This window comes from Ranitomeya variabilis, chromosome 3 (genome assembly GCF_051348905.1).
Source record: "Ranitomeya variabilis isolate aRanVar5 chromosome 3, aRanVar5.hap1, whole genome shotgun sequence".
NCBI lineage: Eukaryota > Metazoa > Chordata > Amphibia > Anura > Dendrobatidae > Ranitomeya > Ranitomeya variabilis.
The window spans coordinates 523,760,898-523,778,246 of NC_135234.1; the positions used below are offsets into that span (position 1 = coordinate 523,760,898).

Consider the following 17,349-nt stretch of genomic DNA (forward strand, 5'->3'; position numbering starts at 1 on the left):
AATTTTTGGCAATACACCTCAGCCTCGTCCTGGCCCTGAGACATAGCCAGCAAGGCTTTCTCTGCCTGAATCTCAAGATTGGGTTCCTCATAAAGTAAACCGAGCGCCAGAAAAAACGCATCAATATCAGCCAATGCCGGATCTCCTGGCGCCAACGAAAAAGCCCAATCCTGAGGGTCACCCCGTAAGAATGAAATAACAATTTTTACTTGTTGAGCAGAGTCTCCAGACGAACAAGGTTTCAGGGACAAAAATAATTTACAATTATTCCTGAAATTCCTAAACTTAAATCGGTCTCCTGAAAACAGTTCAGGAATCGGAATCTTGGGTTCAGACCTAGGATTTCTGGTAACATAATCTTGTATACCCTGCACACGAGCGGCAAGCTGGTCCACACTTGTAATCAAGGTCTGGACATTCATGTCTGCAGCAAGCTTAAGCCACTCTGAGGTAAAGGGGAAAAGAAAAAAAAAAATGAGAGAGGGAAAAAAAAAACTCAAAATTTTCTTTCTTATAATCCCACTTCTGCAATGCATTAAACATTTAATACTGGCCTGGCATACTGTTATGACCCCAGTGGACAGGGTCTCAGAGGAACGTGTAAGTCTGCGAGATTCAAAAATCCAGCTCATAGGGCTGTGGTAACTGGGTTGACCAAATAGCTACTCCTAACGCCAACACTAGAAGTAGCCGGGGATCATGCCTACGGTGATCGCTAGATGACTCGCGCCAGCCGGAGAATCTAACTACCCCTAGGAGAAGAAAACAAAGACCTCTCTTGCCTCCAGAGAAAGGGACCCCAAAGCAAGATACAAGCCCCCCACAAATAATAACGGTGAGGTAAGAGGAAATGACAAACACAGAAATGAACCAGGTTCAGCAAAGAGAGGCCAGCTTACTAATAGCAGAATATAGCAAGATAACTTATCTGGTCAACAAAAACCCTATAAAAATCCACGCTGGAGATTCAAGAACCCCCGAACCGTCTAACGGTCCGGGGGGAGAACACCAGCCCCCTAGAGCTTCCAGCAAAGGTCAGGATACAGATAGGAACAAGCTGGACAAAAATACCAAACGAAACAAAAGCAAAAAGCAAAGAAGCAGACTTAGCTTGAAAAACAGGAACAGGATCAGAGGACAAGAGCACAACAGATTAGCTCTGATTTCAACGATGCCAGGCATTGAACTGAAGGTCCAGGGAGCTTATATAGCAACGCCCCTGAACTAACGGCCCAGGTGAGGATATAGGAAAAGACAGACGCTCCAGAGTCAAATCACTAATGACCACTAGAGGGAGCAAAAAGCAAAATCACAACAGACCGCCCCTGGGTGAGTATAATCTAACCTTTTTTTCTCATCTTTCATGATACATCGTGGGCTTATCTACAGCATTATAGAATGCTGTAGATAAGCCCCTGATGCCGGTGGGCTTAGCTCATCTTCGGTTTTGGGGGTGACAGATTCCCTTTAAAAGTTGATGAAAAGTGTAAAAGTGGTACTTATCAGGCTCCAACACCATGGCTGTCTCATTGTATGGCTTTCACACCCCACATAATGTGATCACAGAGTGCCAATTGGTTCTGAAGTCCCCTCTGTCTGCCATGTAAGATCTATGCAGCACAGCTTATGCAGTGAATTGTATAGGTGATCAATATATCGAAGAGGAATAGTTAAAAAGTAAGATACATAAAAAGTTTGAATCACCCTCCTGTTAAAGGGGTATTCCCATCTCCATGATCCTATCCGAATAAGTAGTAGGTGCAAAAATAATATTATCCAATATCTCCAATTGGAAATGTGGTATAGTTTTTCTGATTTGCTATGTCTCTTTCCTCATGTGCAGGCATTGCAGGACCTTAGGTATCCATGGTTACGACCACTAGCAACAAGCTAACTAACTGTCACTATATCAGTGGACGTAACCTTGGATAGCTAAGGTCTTGCAATTCCTGCACATGAGGAAGGAGACATAGCTACTATGCTATGCTATTTCTAATTGGAGATATTTGATAATATTATTTATTACACCTACTAGATATTGGGATAGGATCTTGGAGATAGGAATACCCCTTTAAATAAAAAAATAACATATTTGGAATTGCTCTGTACGTAATAGTTTGAAATAAGTAAATATAAAAATATTTATCCCGCATGGCTTAAGCCCTGCTGTGTGTAGCAGGCAATTGGATGATCACAGCTTCTAGTCTCCCATGGAGACTATTGAAGCAAGTAAAAAGTAAAAAAAAAATGCTTTTTAAAAAAATAAAAAAATATAAAAGTTTAAATCACCCCTCATTCACTCCATTCAAAATAATTTTAAAAATGCACATATTTGGTATCGTCGTGTTCTGAAATGCTCAATCTATCAATATATAAAAAAATAATTAATCTGATCGGTAAACGGGGTAATGAGAAAAAAAAGTCAAAACACCAGAATTACGTTTTGTTGGTCATTAACCCCTTTCTGACCTCGGATGGGATAGTACGTCCGAGGTCAGCTCCCCTGCTTTGATGCAGGGCTCCGGCGGTGAGCCCACATCAAAGCCGCGACATGTCAGCTATTTTGAACAGCTGACATGTGCGCGCAATAGCAGCGAGTGGAATTGCGATTCACCCGCCGCTATTAACTAGTTAAATGCCGCTGTCAAACGCTGACAGCAGCATTTAACCACCGCTTCGGGTCACGCAGCCGGAAATGCGCTCATCGCCGACCCCCGTCATATGAACGGGGGTCAGCGATGCGTCGGCATAGTAACCAGAGGTCTCCTTGAGACCTCTATGGTTGCTGATGCCGGCTTGCTGTGAGCACCACCCTGTGAGCCTGCAATTAAGCTACATAGGAGCGATCTGATGATCGCTGCTATGTAGCTGAGCCGATCAGGCTATGCCAGCTTCTAGCCTCCCATGGAGGCTATTGAAGCATGGCAAAAGTAAAAAAAAATGTTTAAAAAAATATGAAATAAATAAAAAAAATATAAAAGTTTAAATCACCCCCCTTTCGCCCCGTTCAAAATAAAACAATAAAAATAAAATCAAATATATACATATTTGGTATCGCCGCGTTCAGAATCGCCCGATCTATCAATAAAAAAAAGGATTAACCTGATCGCTAAACGGCGTAGCGAGAAAAAAATTTGAAATGCCAAAATTAAGTTTTGTTGGTCGCCACGACATTGCATTAAAATGCAATAACGGGTGATCAAAAGAAGGAATCTACACCAAAATGGTATCCCTAAAATCGGCAGCTCGGCACGCAAAAAATAAGCCCTCACCTGACCCCAGATCATGAAAAATGGAGACGCTACGGGTATCGGAATATGGCACAATTTTATATTTTTTTTTAGCAAAGTTTGAAAATTTTTTTCACCACTTAGATAAAATAGAACCTAGACATATTTGGTGTCTATGAACTCGTAATAACCTGGAGAATCATAATGGCAGGTCAGCATTTAGTGAACCTAACAAAGCCAAACAAAAAACACACATGGGATTGCACTTTTTTTGCAATTTCACCGCACTTGGAATTTTTTTTCCCATTTTCTAGTACATGACATGGTAAAACCAATGACATCGTTCAAAAGTACAACTCGTCCCGCAAAAAATAAGCCCTCACATGGCCATATTGACGGAAAAATAAAAAAGTTATGGCTCTGGGAAGGAGGGGAGAGAAAAACAAACACGGAAAAACGGAAAATCCCAAGGTCATGAAGGGGTTAAAATGCAATAATGGCAGATCAAAAGAATGTGTCTGCACCAAAATGGTATAATAAAAACGTCAGCTCGGCACACAAAAAGTAAGCCCTCACCCAGCCCCAGATCACAAAAAATGGACACACTAAGGGTCTTGGAAAATGGCGATTTTTTTTTTGTCAAACTTTGGATTTTCACCACTTTTTTTCACCACTTCACAAACTCGTAATGCCCTGGCGACTCATAATGGCAGGTCAGTTTTAGCATTTAGTGAACATAGTAAAGAAGAAACCAAAAACAACTGTGGAATTGCACTTTTTTAGCAATTTCACCACACTTTGAAATTTTTTCCCTGTTTTCCAGTACATGATATGGCAAAACCAATGGACTCGTTCAAAAATACAAATCGTCCCACAAAAGGCAAGCCCTCACATGGCCATAAAGACGGAAAAAGAAAGAGTTATGGCTCTGGGAAGAAGAGGAGCAAAAACCAGAAACTCAAAAATGTAAAAACCCAATATGGTGAAAGGGTTAAAAACATCATTTTAAAAACAAACTGGCCTCAGAAAATGGTCACACAAGCCATTTTTTTTAAAGTTCTGATTATTATATATAAAAAAAGTTGATAGTTTGAAATCACTGTAATATTTCAGACTTGGAGAATTATGCTGCCTGGTCATTTTTGCTTCAAAATCACTGGTGCAAAAACATAACTCAAGGAATAAAAGCCGAATTGCTTTTATTTTTCATCATCTCACAGCAAATTATTTTTTTCCCTTTGTTTTTCAGTACAGGTCCTTCTCAGAAAATTAGCATATAGTGTTAAATTTCATTATTTACCATAATGTAATGATTACAATTAAACTTTCATATATTATAGATTCATTATCCACCAACTGAAATTTGTCAGGTCTTTTATTGTTTTAATACTGATGATTTTGGCATACAACTCCTGATAACCCAAAAAACCTGTCTCAATAAATTAGCATATTTCACCCGTCCAATCAAATAAAAGTGTTTTTTAATAACAAACAAAAAAACCATCAAATAATAATGTTCAGTTATGCACTCAATACTTTGTCGGGAATCCTTTGGCAGAAATGACTGCTTCAATGCGGCGTGGCATGGAGGCAATCAGCCTGTGACACTGCTGAGATGTTATGGAGGCCCAGGATGCTTCAATAGCGGCCTTAAGCTCATCCAGAGTGTTGGGTCTTGCGTCTCTCAACTTTCTCTTCACAATATCCCACAGATTCTCTATGGGGTTCAGGTCAGGAGAGTTGGCAGGCCAATTGAGCACAGTAATACCATGGTCAGTAAACCATTTACCAGTGGTTTTGGCACTGTGAGCAGGTGCCAGGTCGTGCTGAAAAATGAAATCTTCATCTCCATAAAGCATTTCAGCCGATGGAAGCATGAAGTGCTCCAAAATCTCCTGATAGCTAGCTGCATTGACCCTGCCCTTGATGAAACACAGTGGACCAACACCAGCAGCTGACATGGCACCCCACACCATCACTGACTGTGGGTACTTGACACTGGACTTCAGGCATTTTGGCATTTCCTTCTCCCCAGTCTTCCTCCAGACTCTGGCACCTTGATTTCCGAATGACATGCAAAATTTGCTTTCATCAGAAAAAAGTACTTGGGACCACTTAGCAACAGTCCAGTGCTGCTTCTCTGTAGCCCAGGTCAGGCGCTTCTGCCGCTGTTTATGGTTCAAAAGTGGCTTTACCTGGGGAATGCGGCACCTGTAGCCCATTTCCTGCACACGCCTGTGCACGGTGGCTCTGGATGTTTCCACACCAGACTCCTTCTCCACAATCTTCCTCAGGGTCCGGTCACCTCTTCTCGTTGTACAGCGTTTTCTGCCACATTGTTTCCTTTCAACAGACTTACCATTGAGGTGCCTTGATACAGCACTCTGGGAACAGCCTATTTGTTGAGAAATTTCTTTCTGGGTCTTACCCTCTTGCTTGAGGGTGTCAATGATGGCCTTCTTGACATCTGTCAGGTCGCTAGTCTTACCCATGATGGGGGTTTTGAGTAATGAACCAGGCAGGGAGTTTTTAAAAGCCTCAGGTATCTTTTGCATGTGTTTAGAGTTAATTAGTTGATTCAGAAGATTAGGGTAATAGGTCGTTTAGAGAACCTTTTCTTGATATGCTAATTTATTGAGACAGGTTTTTTGGGTTTTCAGGAGTTGTATGCCAAAATCATCAGTATTAAAACAATAAAAGACCTGACAAATTTCAGTTGGTGGATAATGAATCTATAATATATGAAAGTTTAATTGTAATCATTACATTATGGTAAATAATGAAATTTAACACTATATGCTAATTTTTTGAGAAGGACCTGTATATGATATGGTAAAAATTAATGGTGTGATTCAAAACTGCAACTTATCCTGCAAAAAGCAAGTACTCATATCTAAGTTGACAGGAAAGTAAAAATGTTAGGGAGTCTATTGCTAGGTTTGTGCTGTCCCATCTGAAAGCAGCGTTATGTAGGGGCAGAGATACTGATTCCAGGAGAGTGGCACTTGCTGGGCTTCTTGATGTAGTTTTGATAAAAACACTATTTTATCTGCTGCATCTCTTCTAGTCCTCTCAATGATGGATTCCTGCTATGTAGTAGTTTCAATGCTGTGACATTGACAAGTGATTGGCAATTTTCAGTCTAAACACAGTGAAAGCAAAAAGCTGTCAATCAATGGCATGGGCAGGGTTAGAAAGCGCTCATTTTAATCGACAACAGTAAGCCCAGTATGTAACACACAGCTGGAATCAGAAACTCTGTCCCTATTTTTTGCTGTCCCTCAGATTGGGAAGTATAAACCTGGTGACAGTTTCCATTTAAACAATTCCATTACTATATTCTTTAGATTAGAGCAATCAGGCTTCTAGATCTGAGGCCCCTGTACATTAATGTTATGATGTCTGAGATAAGAACACTAATTGTTTAGGATTTCAGCCGAATCCATCTATTTCACTTATAATGTGTCTCTTTAGAGCTCAATTTATTCCTTTACAACAATGTTTGATGGATGTTTACCATGTCCATATTAGTCTAAAACTAATGCTTGTATTTAATTAAAATGTTGGAACATGTAAATGATCTACAGTTCCCATAAAATCCCAATGGTAAGAGATAGACCTGGATGCACAACATTCACATTGGTGAACACTCTTCATATGATGGTTCTTCTACATTTGCTGAGCATGTCTTTACGCAATGTTTACCTGGTAAGCCACTGTCTCCTGTCAGACCCTTGATTCCTCTCTCGCCAGGCATTTCCATTGTTTCTCCTATTTGTCCTATGACAAGAAATACAAAGCAGCAATAAATAATTTTGCATTACATTCTATTGTCAGCAAAGAAAACAAAATATAGAGCGAACATACCTTTATCTCCAAAAGTACCTCTTTCCCCTGGCAAGCCAAACATACCAGGCATGCCCTTGGAGCCCTGTGTGTGAAAACAATGAATGAAAATGTCCATAACATATGTAAGTCTTATTAACCACCTGTATTGGAACACTATAGTAATATATTGGGGTTATCCTAACCTCTACTCATCTTGGTTTGTTAACGAAATAGAGCTTTTTTTGTGTGTGTGTGTGAGTGTATGAATACTATAGAAATATAGTCAATCACTGAAATATGGGATAAAAAACACCAGAATACATGTTTTTAAGCTAAATATCATGCAATTGGAATTCAATCAAAGTTTTGAGCTATTTGGCTTCTGCAGCCTCTACATTTCACTGTACATAGCTGCTATAGAAGGAGTTTCCTGTGAATCCTTCAGTAAGCTAGTCCTGTTGGCATCTTTAGTAACCCTTATCTGTCTTCTCCTGAAATCCTCTATGCGGATTTAAGACTATATCAAAGTTGTGGTCATAAGAAGAACGATAAGAGCTACAAACTCATCATAATGTGCTCACTTTTACCTGATCTTGCTGTCTGGTTAAGTCTGAAATGTACTGTGATACATAGAGGAAGGAGAAGCCAAATGTTTACAAATATTAATGAATGAATCCCAATTGCAAAAATGTTTTCTTTTATCTCAAAATACATGCATTTAATTCAAAAAATGCCCCCCTTGCAGTCCTGAATGTGTCCGTAGCCTTTAAGATGTTCATAAAGGCTAATAGAATACAATTATTCTATTACTATGCCCCAAAGTCTTCTTTTATAGTTGTATTTTACTTACACAGAATGGAGAAATTATCAATGATTCTTCTTCTTTTTAAAACATTTCCAAGTGAGATAAACTTACTCTGGGACCAGTAAATCCTGGGAATCCACGAATGCCTGGTGAGCCACCTTGGCCTGGAACACCTTGAAAACCTGTATTTCCAAATTCTCCGCTTTCTCCTTTAACACCTTGGTCATAGTTGGGCATTCCAGGTAAGCCAGGCTGTCCACGTTGCCCAGGATGACCTGGCATACCTTTATCACCTAAAGAACAAGTCATATTTAGTAAACTGTACAAGCATTGAAGAAAATATTAAAATAAGAATGCAAAATCTAAGAATATTGTTTAGCTAATGTTTAATAGATAACTATGTTCTTACCTTTAGGCCCTGTGAACCCTTTTAATCCATGAACTCCCTCATCTCCTTTCTGCCCTTTCATTTTCATTAACATTTCTGGCTCCACTTCAGGTTTACGTCCAGGTGGGCCGCTTTCCCCTCGATCACCTTAAGGTGTACAAGTGGATAAAACTTAACTTTATTTTGTTACTGTGCTAACGTTCTAGATCTAGAGATCGAAAGTGCATCTGTCAGGTGACTTTTCAGAATAAACTGCTAGGTGTTTCTGGTCATCATATGACTGGTATGCTGCATTTTTCACCACCAGGTCTACATCTAATTTTTCAGTTGTTTGTGAACCAGTGTGTGAGGATTTGAAAGCAGCATGGAAGTCATTATACTTAGCAGTGTAGCTGTGAATCCAGCCCCTGAGTAAAATCAAACAGAAGAATGTAGTAGCATGGGTCTGTGCTCTCTCCACCACACTCCCTTTCTTTTCCCCTCTCCATAGACTTCAATAGTTGTAATCTCATCCTTCAATGAACTGGTAGTCCATCTTGTCTTCAACAAGATGGATTTTAGCTTTTTTTTTTATAGTGAATGATCATTTCAGGAGGCAGGGGGAGAGAAGATGTAACTTTTAAGTGGGGGAAGAAGCAGATTTCTCTGATAATGTTTCTTCTTCTTGCTTTTACTATTGATTTATGAAAAGTTTGTTGAAACAGCAGCCACCACTTTTCTGATCTAATGAAGAAACAACGTACAGTATAAAGCAACAATAGAAATAATTCCAGGAAGGGTCATTGACTATGAACTATGCTGTTCAATGCATCCTAAAAAACAAAATCATTGGTATTGCTTTTGAGGCATGAAACTGATAAAATAATAAGATTTAGGGTAGGTATAATGTATAGTACAGTGGGAGAGAAGTAAGATAATTACTATCAGTGTAATTGGTTAGGGGAAAAATTCCAGATAAAGAAAATATAATTAGTACTATATTGTATATTTGTTATATAGAATCTCAAAAACTATAGCAGATATTTTATAATAAATGTGCTTAGTACATTTTAAAATTAATAACTGGAATGTCAAAAGCTCGATATGGATATAGAGATAGAAAGTAATAAAGTGGTAGAATTTATTCTATTGTTTTACAATTTACCTTTTGCTCCTGAATCTCCTGAAAGCCCGCTAAGTCCTGGGAAACCAACATTGCCAAGTTCTCCTTTAACTCCACTCCAAGCAGGTCTTCCTTTTTCTCCCTTCATTCCCTCAAATCCTGCCATGCCAGGTGAACCTTTTGCTCCTATTACAAGGTAATGATAAAAAAACTTCACTCTTAGGCTGTGTGCACACGTTGCAGATTTGGTGCGTTTTTGTGTCACCTTTTTTTCTGCACGGATTTGTTACAAAACCTGATGCCAACAAAGTGAATGAGAAACCTGAAGTGTCATGCACACGTTAAGTACGTTTGACTTGCAGATTTGGTACAGAAAATAAAAAAAACCGAAAAAATTCCCAAATTGGTCTAGGTAGAGTAATAAATTAATTATAAAAAAGAAAATATGCATATAAATATATAACTATCCAAGAATACCAATAAGGGAAAAAGGCGGGGTATAAATACAAATTTATGATTTTATTGCATTAAATATAAACAGACAAAAAGGTGATACAATACAGAAAACAGCTGAAGAGAGTCGGCAGTGTGGACATGGATAATGCCGAACAGAGACAATAGAAAAACTGCGTGGCTACCGATACCGCAGCATCAGGTGCAAAAGAAAACTGATAATAGCACCAAAGACACTGCACTGGTTAGAGTCTGCCGTCAGAGGTTAAATATAAATATAAATAGGAAAGCATAGTCCACATAGGTGGAGGTAACCATATAATGTAAGTATGAGCAGTCACTAATACTGGTTACACAATATCCACCGGGTATACTAGAACAACATAATCCTATATTAAAATGCCTTGTGACAAGCTGTAATAGCCGCACAGTGGACTAGACCCTCCGCAAAGTAATGGCCCATTTACCTTCAGACATAGTGCAGGCTGTGTGCTGGGGCGTCGGTGAACCACGCAGAGGCCTCAACGCGCGTTTCACCGTCCTCGGCTTCGTCAGGAGGCGTGGCTTACGAGCGGGGAAGACGGACTATATGTATGGCTGTGAACCCCTAATCAGCGAATCGAAGCGCCACAGTGTATGATGTCCCGCCCAGCGGCGACATCCGGCTGGCGCGCCGCGCCGACGATGGAGAGGAGGACGTGCGTCATCACTCACCATCGCCATAGCGACGCGCCCAGCCGGACACACCACCGGAAGAGTACAGCGCACACAGAGGGCGCTTCTGCGCATGTCAAGGTGCAGATGAAAGAAAACTAATACATAAGTATTACATCAGAAGATCCGTAGTAGAATAATATAAAATTAGACCGAATATGGTTTAAATTTACTACGGAAGATATAGGTGCCATATACAAGAAGGATAAATCGCACCATAAACTAAATAAGCATATGAATATATAAATGACAAGGAAGAAAATCTAAATTGCCGGCAAGTAGAACCAATGCATTATTAAATATATCTTAATCCCATCCGTAATAATATCAGGGGAATGCAATTGTACATATATATATACAGCCTAAATATAAAGCAAAATAATAAGTATACATTACACCCCGTCAATTATAATAACGGGGGAATATAATGGCAAATAAAATAAACAATAATCTAAATAGACTATAGCCCGTATACATAAACAAGCCGTCAGCATGCACCGGCACTCCATCATCATAATCTCAAAAAAATATGATTATATGAAAATACGGTAAAAAGCAATAATTACATGATGAAAATAAGCAAACCGCACAAATATATGTGATTAAATTATTTATACAGAAAAAGGAAATATAAATAATGACAGATAAGGGCCGTAAATACAGTCATGTCTTGCTAGAAGATTTCCTTCCCATCCAATAAAATCTGAACTACAGATGCACCACCAAGTTATGCTGATGAGATGTACTAGAGGGTTCCTAGATGATTAGCCATATATCTATAGAAATAGGAAAAAATCCATAAGTGATATAAAAAACAACATATAAAATAATTAAAAACACCAACATAAAAATCCATGACCCCATTAAAATAGCGCACAAAAAATTAGAGAAAAGGCTTGAAACTAATGGCCTCATTGAGGCCGTTTGGTGTCAGAGTGTCCAACGTAACTATCCAACGCGTTTCTTTTTGTAACAGTTTTTGTTTCAAATTTCCGCCGCGTATCCCCATGTACACATGGTCGATGCCCCTAACGGAAAATCCTTTAGGGTTACAGTTGTGAGTTTCGAAAAAATGCCTAGGAATAGTTTTTAAAAGATGTGGTTCCAGGCAAGTACTCGCATTTTTAATGTCTCTAACATACTCTTGAACTCGAATTTTGAGAGACCTAGTTGTCATGCCCACATAAATGCGACCACAGGGGCAGCTGGCATGATAGACAACCGCCTCCGTGTCGCACGTGATGTGATGTACTATTTTGTAGGTTTTGTCTCCTTTCGCATTGTGAAATTCTTTAGTTCTTAGAATATAACGGCATGCAGAGCATTTACCACAAGAGAAGCAACCCCAGGGGGGACCCTTATTATTGGTTGTAAATAAATTGTTTTTAGGTACAACATAATGGCTCTGGCACAGCAGATCACCAAGAGTCTGGGATCTGCGCCACGTAATGGAAGGAAAAGAGGTGAGTTGTCGTTGTAAATCACTATCAGATAATAAGATGGGCCAATGTCTCCTGAATATCTGGTTGATTTCCATCCAATTTGCGTTAAATTTAGTTATGAATCTAGGTGTTCCATCTGTTTTTGTCTTTATCTTTTTACGACTAGGTTTAGATAGGAGAACAGATCTATTAGTATTAAGGGCACGTAGATAACCTTTATTGATATCCCGATCGGAGTAGCCCCTATTTTTAAATCTATGGCGCAGATCCTTGGCCTGCGTGTGAAATGCCGTGTCATCAGAGCAGATGCGACGTGCTCGCAAAAACTGTCCTATGGGGATGGAGCTTTTTAATTTGGGTGGGTGAGATGACGTACAGTGCAAAAGCGAATTTGTAGCAGTAGCTTTTCTAAATATGTCTGTACTTACAGACCCATCCTTTAGCTTTGATATCTGAAGATCCAAAAACTCCACTGTAGTCTGACTATACTTCCAAGTGAGTTTAATATTAAAAACGTTGTTATTAAGATGACATAAAAATGATTCAAGCTGCGACGTGGAGCCCTGCCATATGAATAGTATATCATCAATATAACGTAGCCACGAGATAACCGACCAGGTCACGGCTCGGTTATCTCGTGGCTACGTTATATTGATGATATACTATTCATATGGCAGGGCTCCACGTCGCAGCTTGAATCATTTTTATGTCATCTTAATAACAACGTTTTTAATATTAAACTCACTTGGAAGTATAGTCAGACTACAGTGGAGTTTTTGGATCTTCAGATATCAAAGCTAAAGGATGGGTCTGTAAGTACAGACATATTTAGAAAAGCTACTGCTACAAATTCGCTTTTGCACTGTACGTCATCTCACCCACCCAAATTAAAAAGCTCCATCCCCATAGGACAGTTTTTGCGAGCACGTCGCATCTGCTCTGATGACACGGCATTTCACACGCAGGCCAAGGATCTGCGCCATAGATTTAAAAATAGGGGCTACTCCGATCGGGATATCAATAAAGGTTATCTACGTGCCCTTAATACTAATAGATCTGTTCTCCTATCTAAACCTAGTCGTAAAAAGATAAAGACAAAAACAGATGGAACACCTAGATTCATAACTAAATTTAACGCAAATTGGATGGAAATCAACCAGATATTCAGGAGACATTGGCCCATCTTATTATCTGATAGTGATTTACAACGACAACTCACCTCTTTTCCTTCCATTACGTGGCGCAGATCCCAGACTCTTGGTGATCTGCTGTGCCAGAGCCATTATGTTGTACCTAAAAACAATTTATTTACAACCAATAATAAGGGTCCCCCCTGGGGTTGCTTCTCTTGTGGTAAATGCTCTGCATGCCGTTATATTCTAAGAACTAAAGAATTTCACAATGCGAAAGGAGACAAAACCTACAAAATAGTACATCACATCACGTGCGACACGGAGGCGGTTGTCTATCATGCCAGCTGCCCCTGTGGTCGCATTTATGTGGGCATGACAACTAGGTCTCTCAAAATTCGAGTTCAAGAGCATGTTAGAGACATTAAAAATGCGAGTACTTGCCTGGAACCACATCTTTTAAAAACTATTCCTAGGCATTTTTTCGAAACTCACAACTGTAACCCTAAAGGATTTTCCGTTAGGGGCATCGACCATGTGTACATGGGGATACGCGGCGGAAATTTGAAACAAAAACTGTTACAAAAAGAAACGCGTTGGATAGTTACGTTGGACACTCTGACACCAAACGGCCTCAATGAGGCCATTAGTTTCAAGCCTTTTCTCTAATTTTTTGTGCGCTATTTTAATGGGGTCATGGATTTTTATGTTGGTGTTTTTAATTATTTTATATGTTGTTTTTTATATCACTTATGGATTTTTTCCTATTTCTATAGATATATGGCTAATCATCTAGGAACCCTCTAGTACATCTCATCAGCATAACTTGGTGGTGCATCTGTAGTTCAGATTTTATTGGATGGGAAGGAAATCTTCTAGCAAGACATGACTGTATTTACGGCCCTTATCTGTCATTATTTATATTTCCTTTTTCTGTATAAATAATTTAATCACATATATTTGTGCGGTTTGCTTATTTTCATCATGTAATTATTGCTTTTTACCGTATTTTCATATAATCATATTTTTTTGAGATTATGATGATGGAGTGCCGGTGCATGCTGACGGCTTGTTTATGTATACGGGCTATAGTCTATTTAGATTATTGTTTATTTTATTTGCCATTATATTCCCCCGTTATTATAATTGACGGGGTGTAATGTATACTTATTATTTTGCTTTATATTTAGGCTGTATATATATATGTACAATTGCATTCCCCTGATATTATTACGGATGGGATTAAGATATATTTAATAATGCATTGGTTCTACTTGCCGGCAATTTAGATTTTCTTCCTTGTCATTTATATATTCATATGCTTATTTAGTTTATGGTGCGATTTATCCTTCTTGTATATGGCACCTATATCTTCCGTAGTAAATTTAAACCATATTCGGTCTAATTTTATATTATTCTACTACGGATCTTCTGATGTAATACTTATGTATTAGTTTTCTTTCATCTGCACCTTGACATGCGCAGAAGCGCCCTCTGTGTGCGCTGTACTCTTCCGGTGGTGTGTCCGGCTGGGCGCGTCGCTATGGCGATGGTGAGTGATGACGCACGTCCTCCTCTCCATCGTCGGCGCGGCGCGCCGGCCGGATGTCGCCGCTGGGCGGGACATCATACACTGTGGCGCTTCGATTCGCTGATTAGGGGTTCACAGCCATACATATAGTCCGTCTTCCCCGCTCGTAAGCCACGCCTCCTGACGAAGCCGAGGACGGTGAAACGCGCGTTGAGGCCTCTGCGTGGTTCACCGACGCCCCAGCACACAGCCTGCACTATGTCTGAAGGTAAATGGGCCATTACTTTGCGGAGGGTCTAGTCCACTGTGCGGCTATTACAGCTTGTCACAAGGCATTTTAATATAGGATTATGTTGTTCTAGTATACCCGGTGGATATTGTGTAACCAGTATTAGTGACTGCTCATACTTACATTATATGGTTACCTCCACCTATGTGGACTATGCTTTCCTATTTATATTTATATTTAACCTCTGACGGCAGACTCTAACCAGTGCAGTGTCTTTGGTGCTATTATCAGTTTTCTTTTGCACCTGATGCTGCGGTATCGGTAGCCACGCAGTTTTTCTATTGTCTCTGTTCGGCATTATCCATGTCCACACTGCCGACTCTCTTCAGCTGTTTTCTGTATTGTATCACCTTTTTGTCTGTTTATATTTAATGCAATAAAATCATAAATTTGTATTTATACCCCGCCTTTTTCCCTTATTGGTATTCTTGGATAGTTATATATTTATATGCATATTTTCTTTTTTATAATTAATTTATTACTCTACCTAGACCAATTTGGGAATTTTTTCGGTTTTTTGTATGTAGCTTTAGGGGTATGGTCCCAAGTAGCTATGGTGACCACTTTGTAGGTTTTCTTGGTACAGAAAATAATCTGCTCTATGTTTATTCTCTGTGCGTTTCTGCCCTGCGTTTTTCACCATTGACTTCACTCAAATCAATCAAAATGCAATTTAACACAAAAGCATAGTTTGGTGTTTTGTGTTTTTTTTTGCTTTTACCTTTACGATTTATCCCCATTAGTATGTGCTCCACGGACAATGCCAGCACGTATATGCCTTCTGAGTTGTATTCATGCCTTGAACAGCTGTTTGAGGGTGAATATGTCTGCACTCGATGCCAGCGAGTTACATGTTTGGAAGCCCAGGCAATGGATCTAAATGTGCAGCTGGCAACACTCATTGCCATTGCATTGCAAACCTGGAGAGCAGTTTAGAGCTCACTGATCTTGTGCTGTCTGAGGCCTATGATACGGAGGAGGGTGGAGGAGGGGAAGATCAGGACAGAGAAGTACCAAGCTGGATAAATGTTACAAGAAGGGGCAGGGGGAAAAGTGCCAGGGAGCCCAGTCCTAATCTGGCACAACCTAGTAAATATTTCTGTTTAGCTGATATTAGGAATGCAAGCCCAGGACTGGGATAACTGCAGTACATTGCTCCTAGCAATCAGGAAAATGACTGTTGTAGGAAGGAGGGAAATAGGAGTGCCGCAAAGGCCAGACAGATGTTGGTGGTAGGGGACTCTCTAATTAGGCTGAAAGACAGAGTCTTCTGCCTCTGAGACCGTGAATGCTGAACAGTGTGTTGTCTGCCGGGTGCTCAGGTTGCGGATAGGATAGACAGATTGCTGGGTGGGGCTGGGGAAAACCCAGCAGCCAATGACAAAGTTAGGGGGAGGTGGAAGGTCCTTAAGAATGACTACAGGGAAGTAGGAGAGAAGCTGAAGGCCAAGACCTCCAAGGTGGTGTTTTCAGAGATACTGCCAGTGCCACAAGTGGCACTAGATAGGCAGTGGGAGCTTAGGGAGATAAATAAGTGGCTTAGAAATTGGTGAAGGAAGGAGGGGTTTGGGTTCCTGGAGAACTGGGTAGACTTTTCTGTCAGATACAGGCTTTACCGTAGGATCGGGCTGCACCTCATTGACGAGGGTGCAGCTGTGCTTGGGGAAAAAATGGTAAGACGGATGGAGGAGTTTTTAAAATATGATCTGGGGGAGGGAGCATAGCTGGGCTAATAAGGAGATAGAGTAGACAGACAGAGGGAGGCAGTAGGGGTAAATGAGGATTTAGGGGGGCTGGGATATGCAATGAAAGCAGGGAGCTGAGTAGGAGTAACAAATGTGCTAATAATATTAAATGTTTGCTGGCAATTGCAAGAAGTCTAGCAAACAAAATGAATGAACTGGAGACTCTTATGACGGTCACAGAACACGATGTAGTAGGCATTAGGAAAACCTGGCTTGACGAGAAGCATGACTGGGTAACAAACATAGAGAATTACACTACATTTAGAAAGGACAGGAAAGATAAAAAGGTGGAGGGGTGTGTATCTTCGTAAAATCCACATTAAAACCTGTGCTCAATGAAGACATTGGGGGAGATACAGCAATGTAGAGTCACTATGGGTAATGAACATGGGGATGGCAATAATGGAAAGCTGCTAAGTGGAGTTTGCTACAAGCCTCCTAATGTAGCTGAACCGGTTGAGGATGAAATGCTGCAACAAATTAAAAAGGCAGCAAGCAGTAATAGGGGGATTTTAACTATCCAGACATTCAATTGGACATATAATCTTCTGGTTGTGCTAAAATCTACAATTTCTTATCCACAGTTCAGGACAATTACCTCTCTCGGCTGGTTAATGAACCAACCAGGGGAGGTAATCTGCTGGATCTGGTTCTGTCAAATAGGCCAGATACGATTTCAGATCTACAGGTAA

At 40.0% G+C, this 17,349-nt stretch overlaps 1 protein-coding gene across 1 annotated transcript in view; it reads right to left on the reverse strand.

Annotated features, from left to right (window-relative positions):
- The window catches only part of COL4A2 (collagen type IV alpha 2 chain), a 320,821-nt gene that overhangs the window by 35,483 nt on the left and 267,989 nt on the right, over positions 1–17,349 (reverse strand). Inside the window, exons 34-38 of the mRNA XM_077297013.1 lie at positions 9,396–9,539; positions 8,273–8,398; positions 7,975–8,156; positions 7,098–7,161; positions 6,936–7,010 (exon numbers count right to left, since the gene is read on the reverse strand). Coding sequence (XP_077153128.1) covers positions 6,936–7,010; positions 7,098–7,161; positions 7,975–8,156; positions 8,273–8,398; positions 9,396–9,539 — 591 coding nt within the window. The remainder of the gene's footprint in view (positions 1–6,935; positions 7,011–7,097; positions 7,162–7,974; positions 8,157–8,272; positions 8,399–9,395; positions 9,540–17,349) is intronic.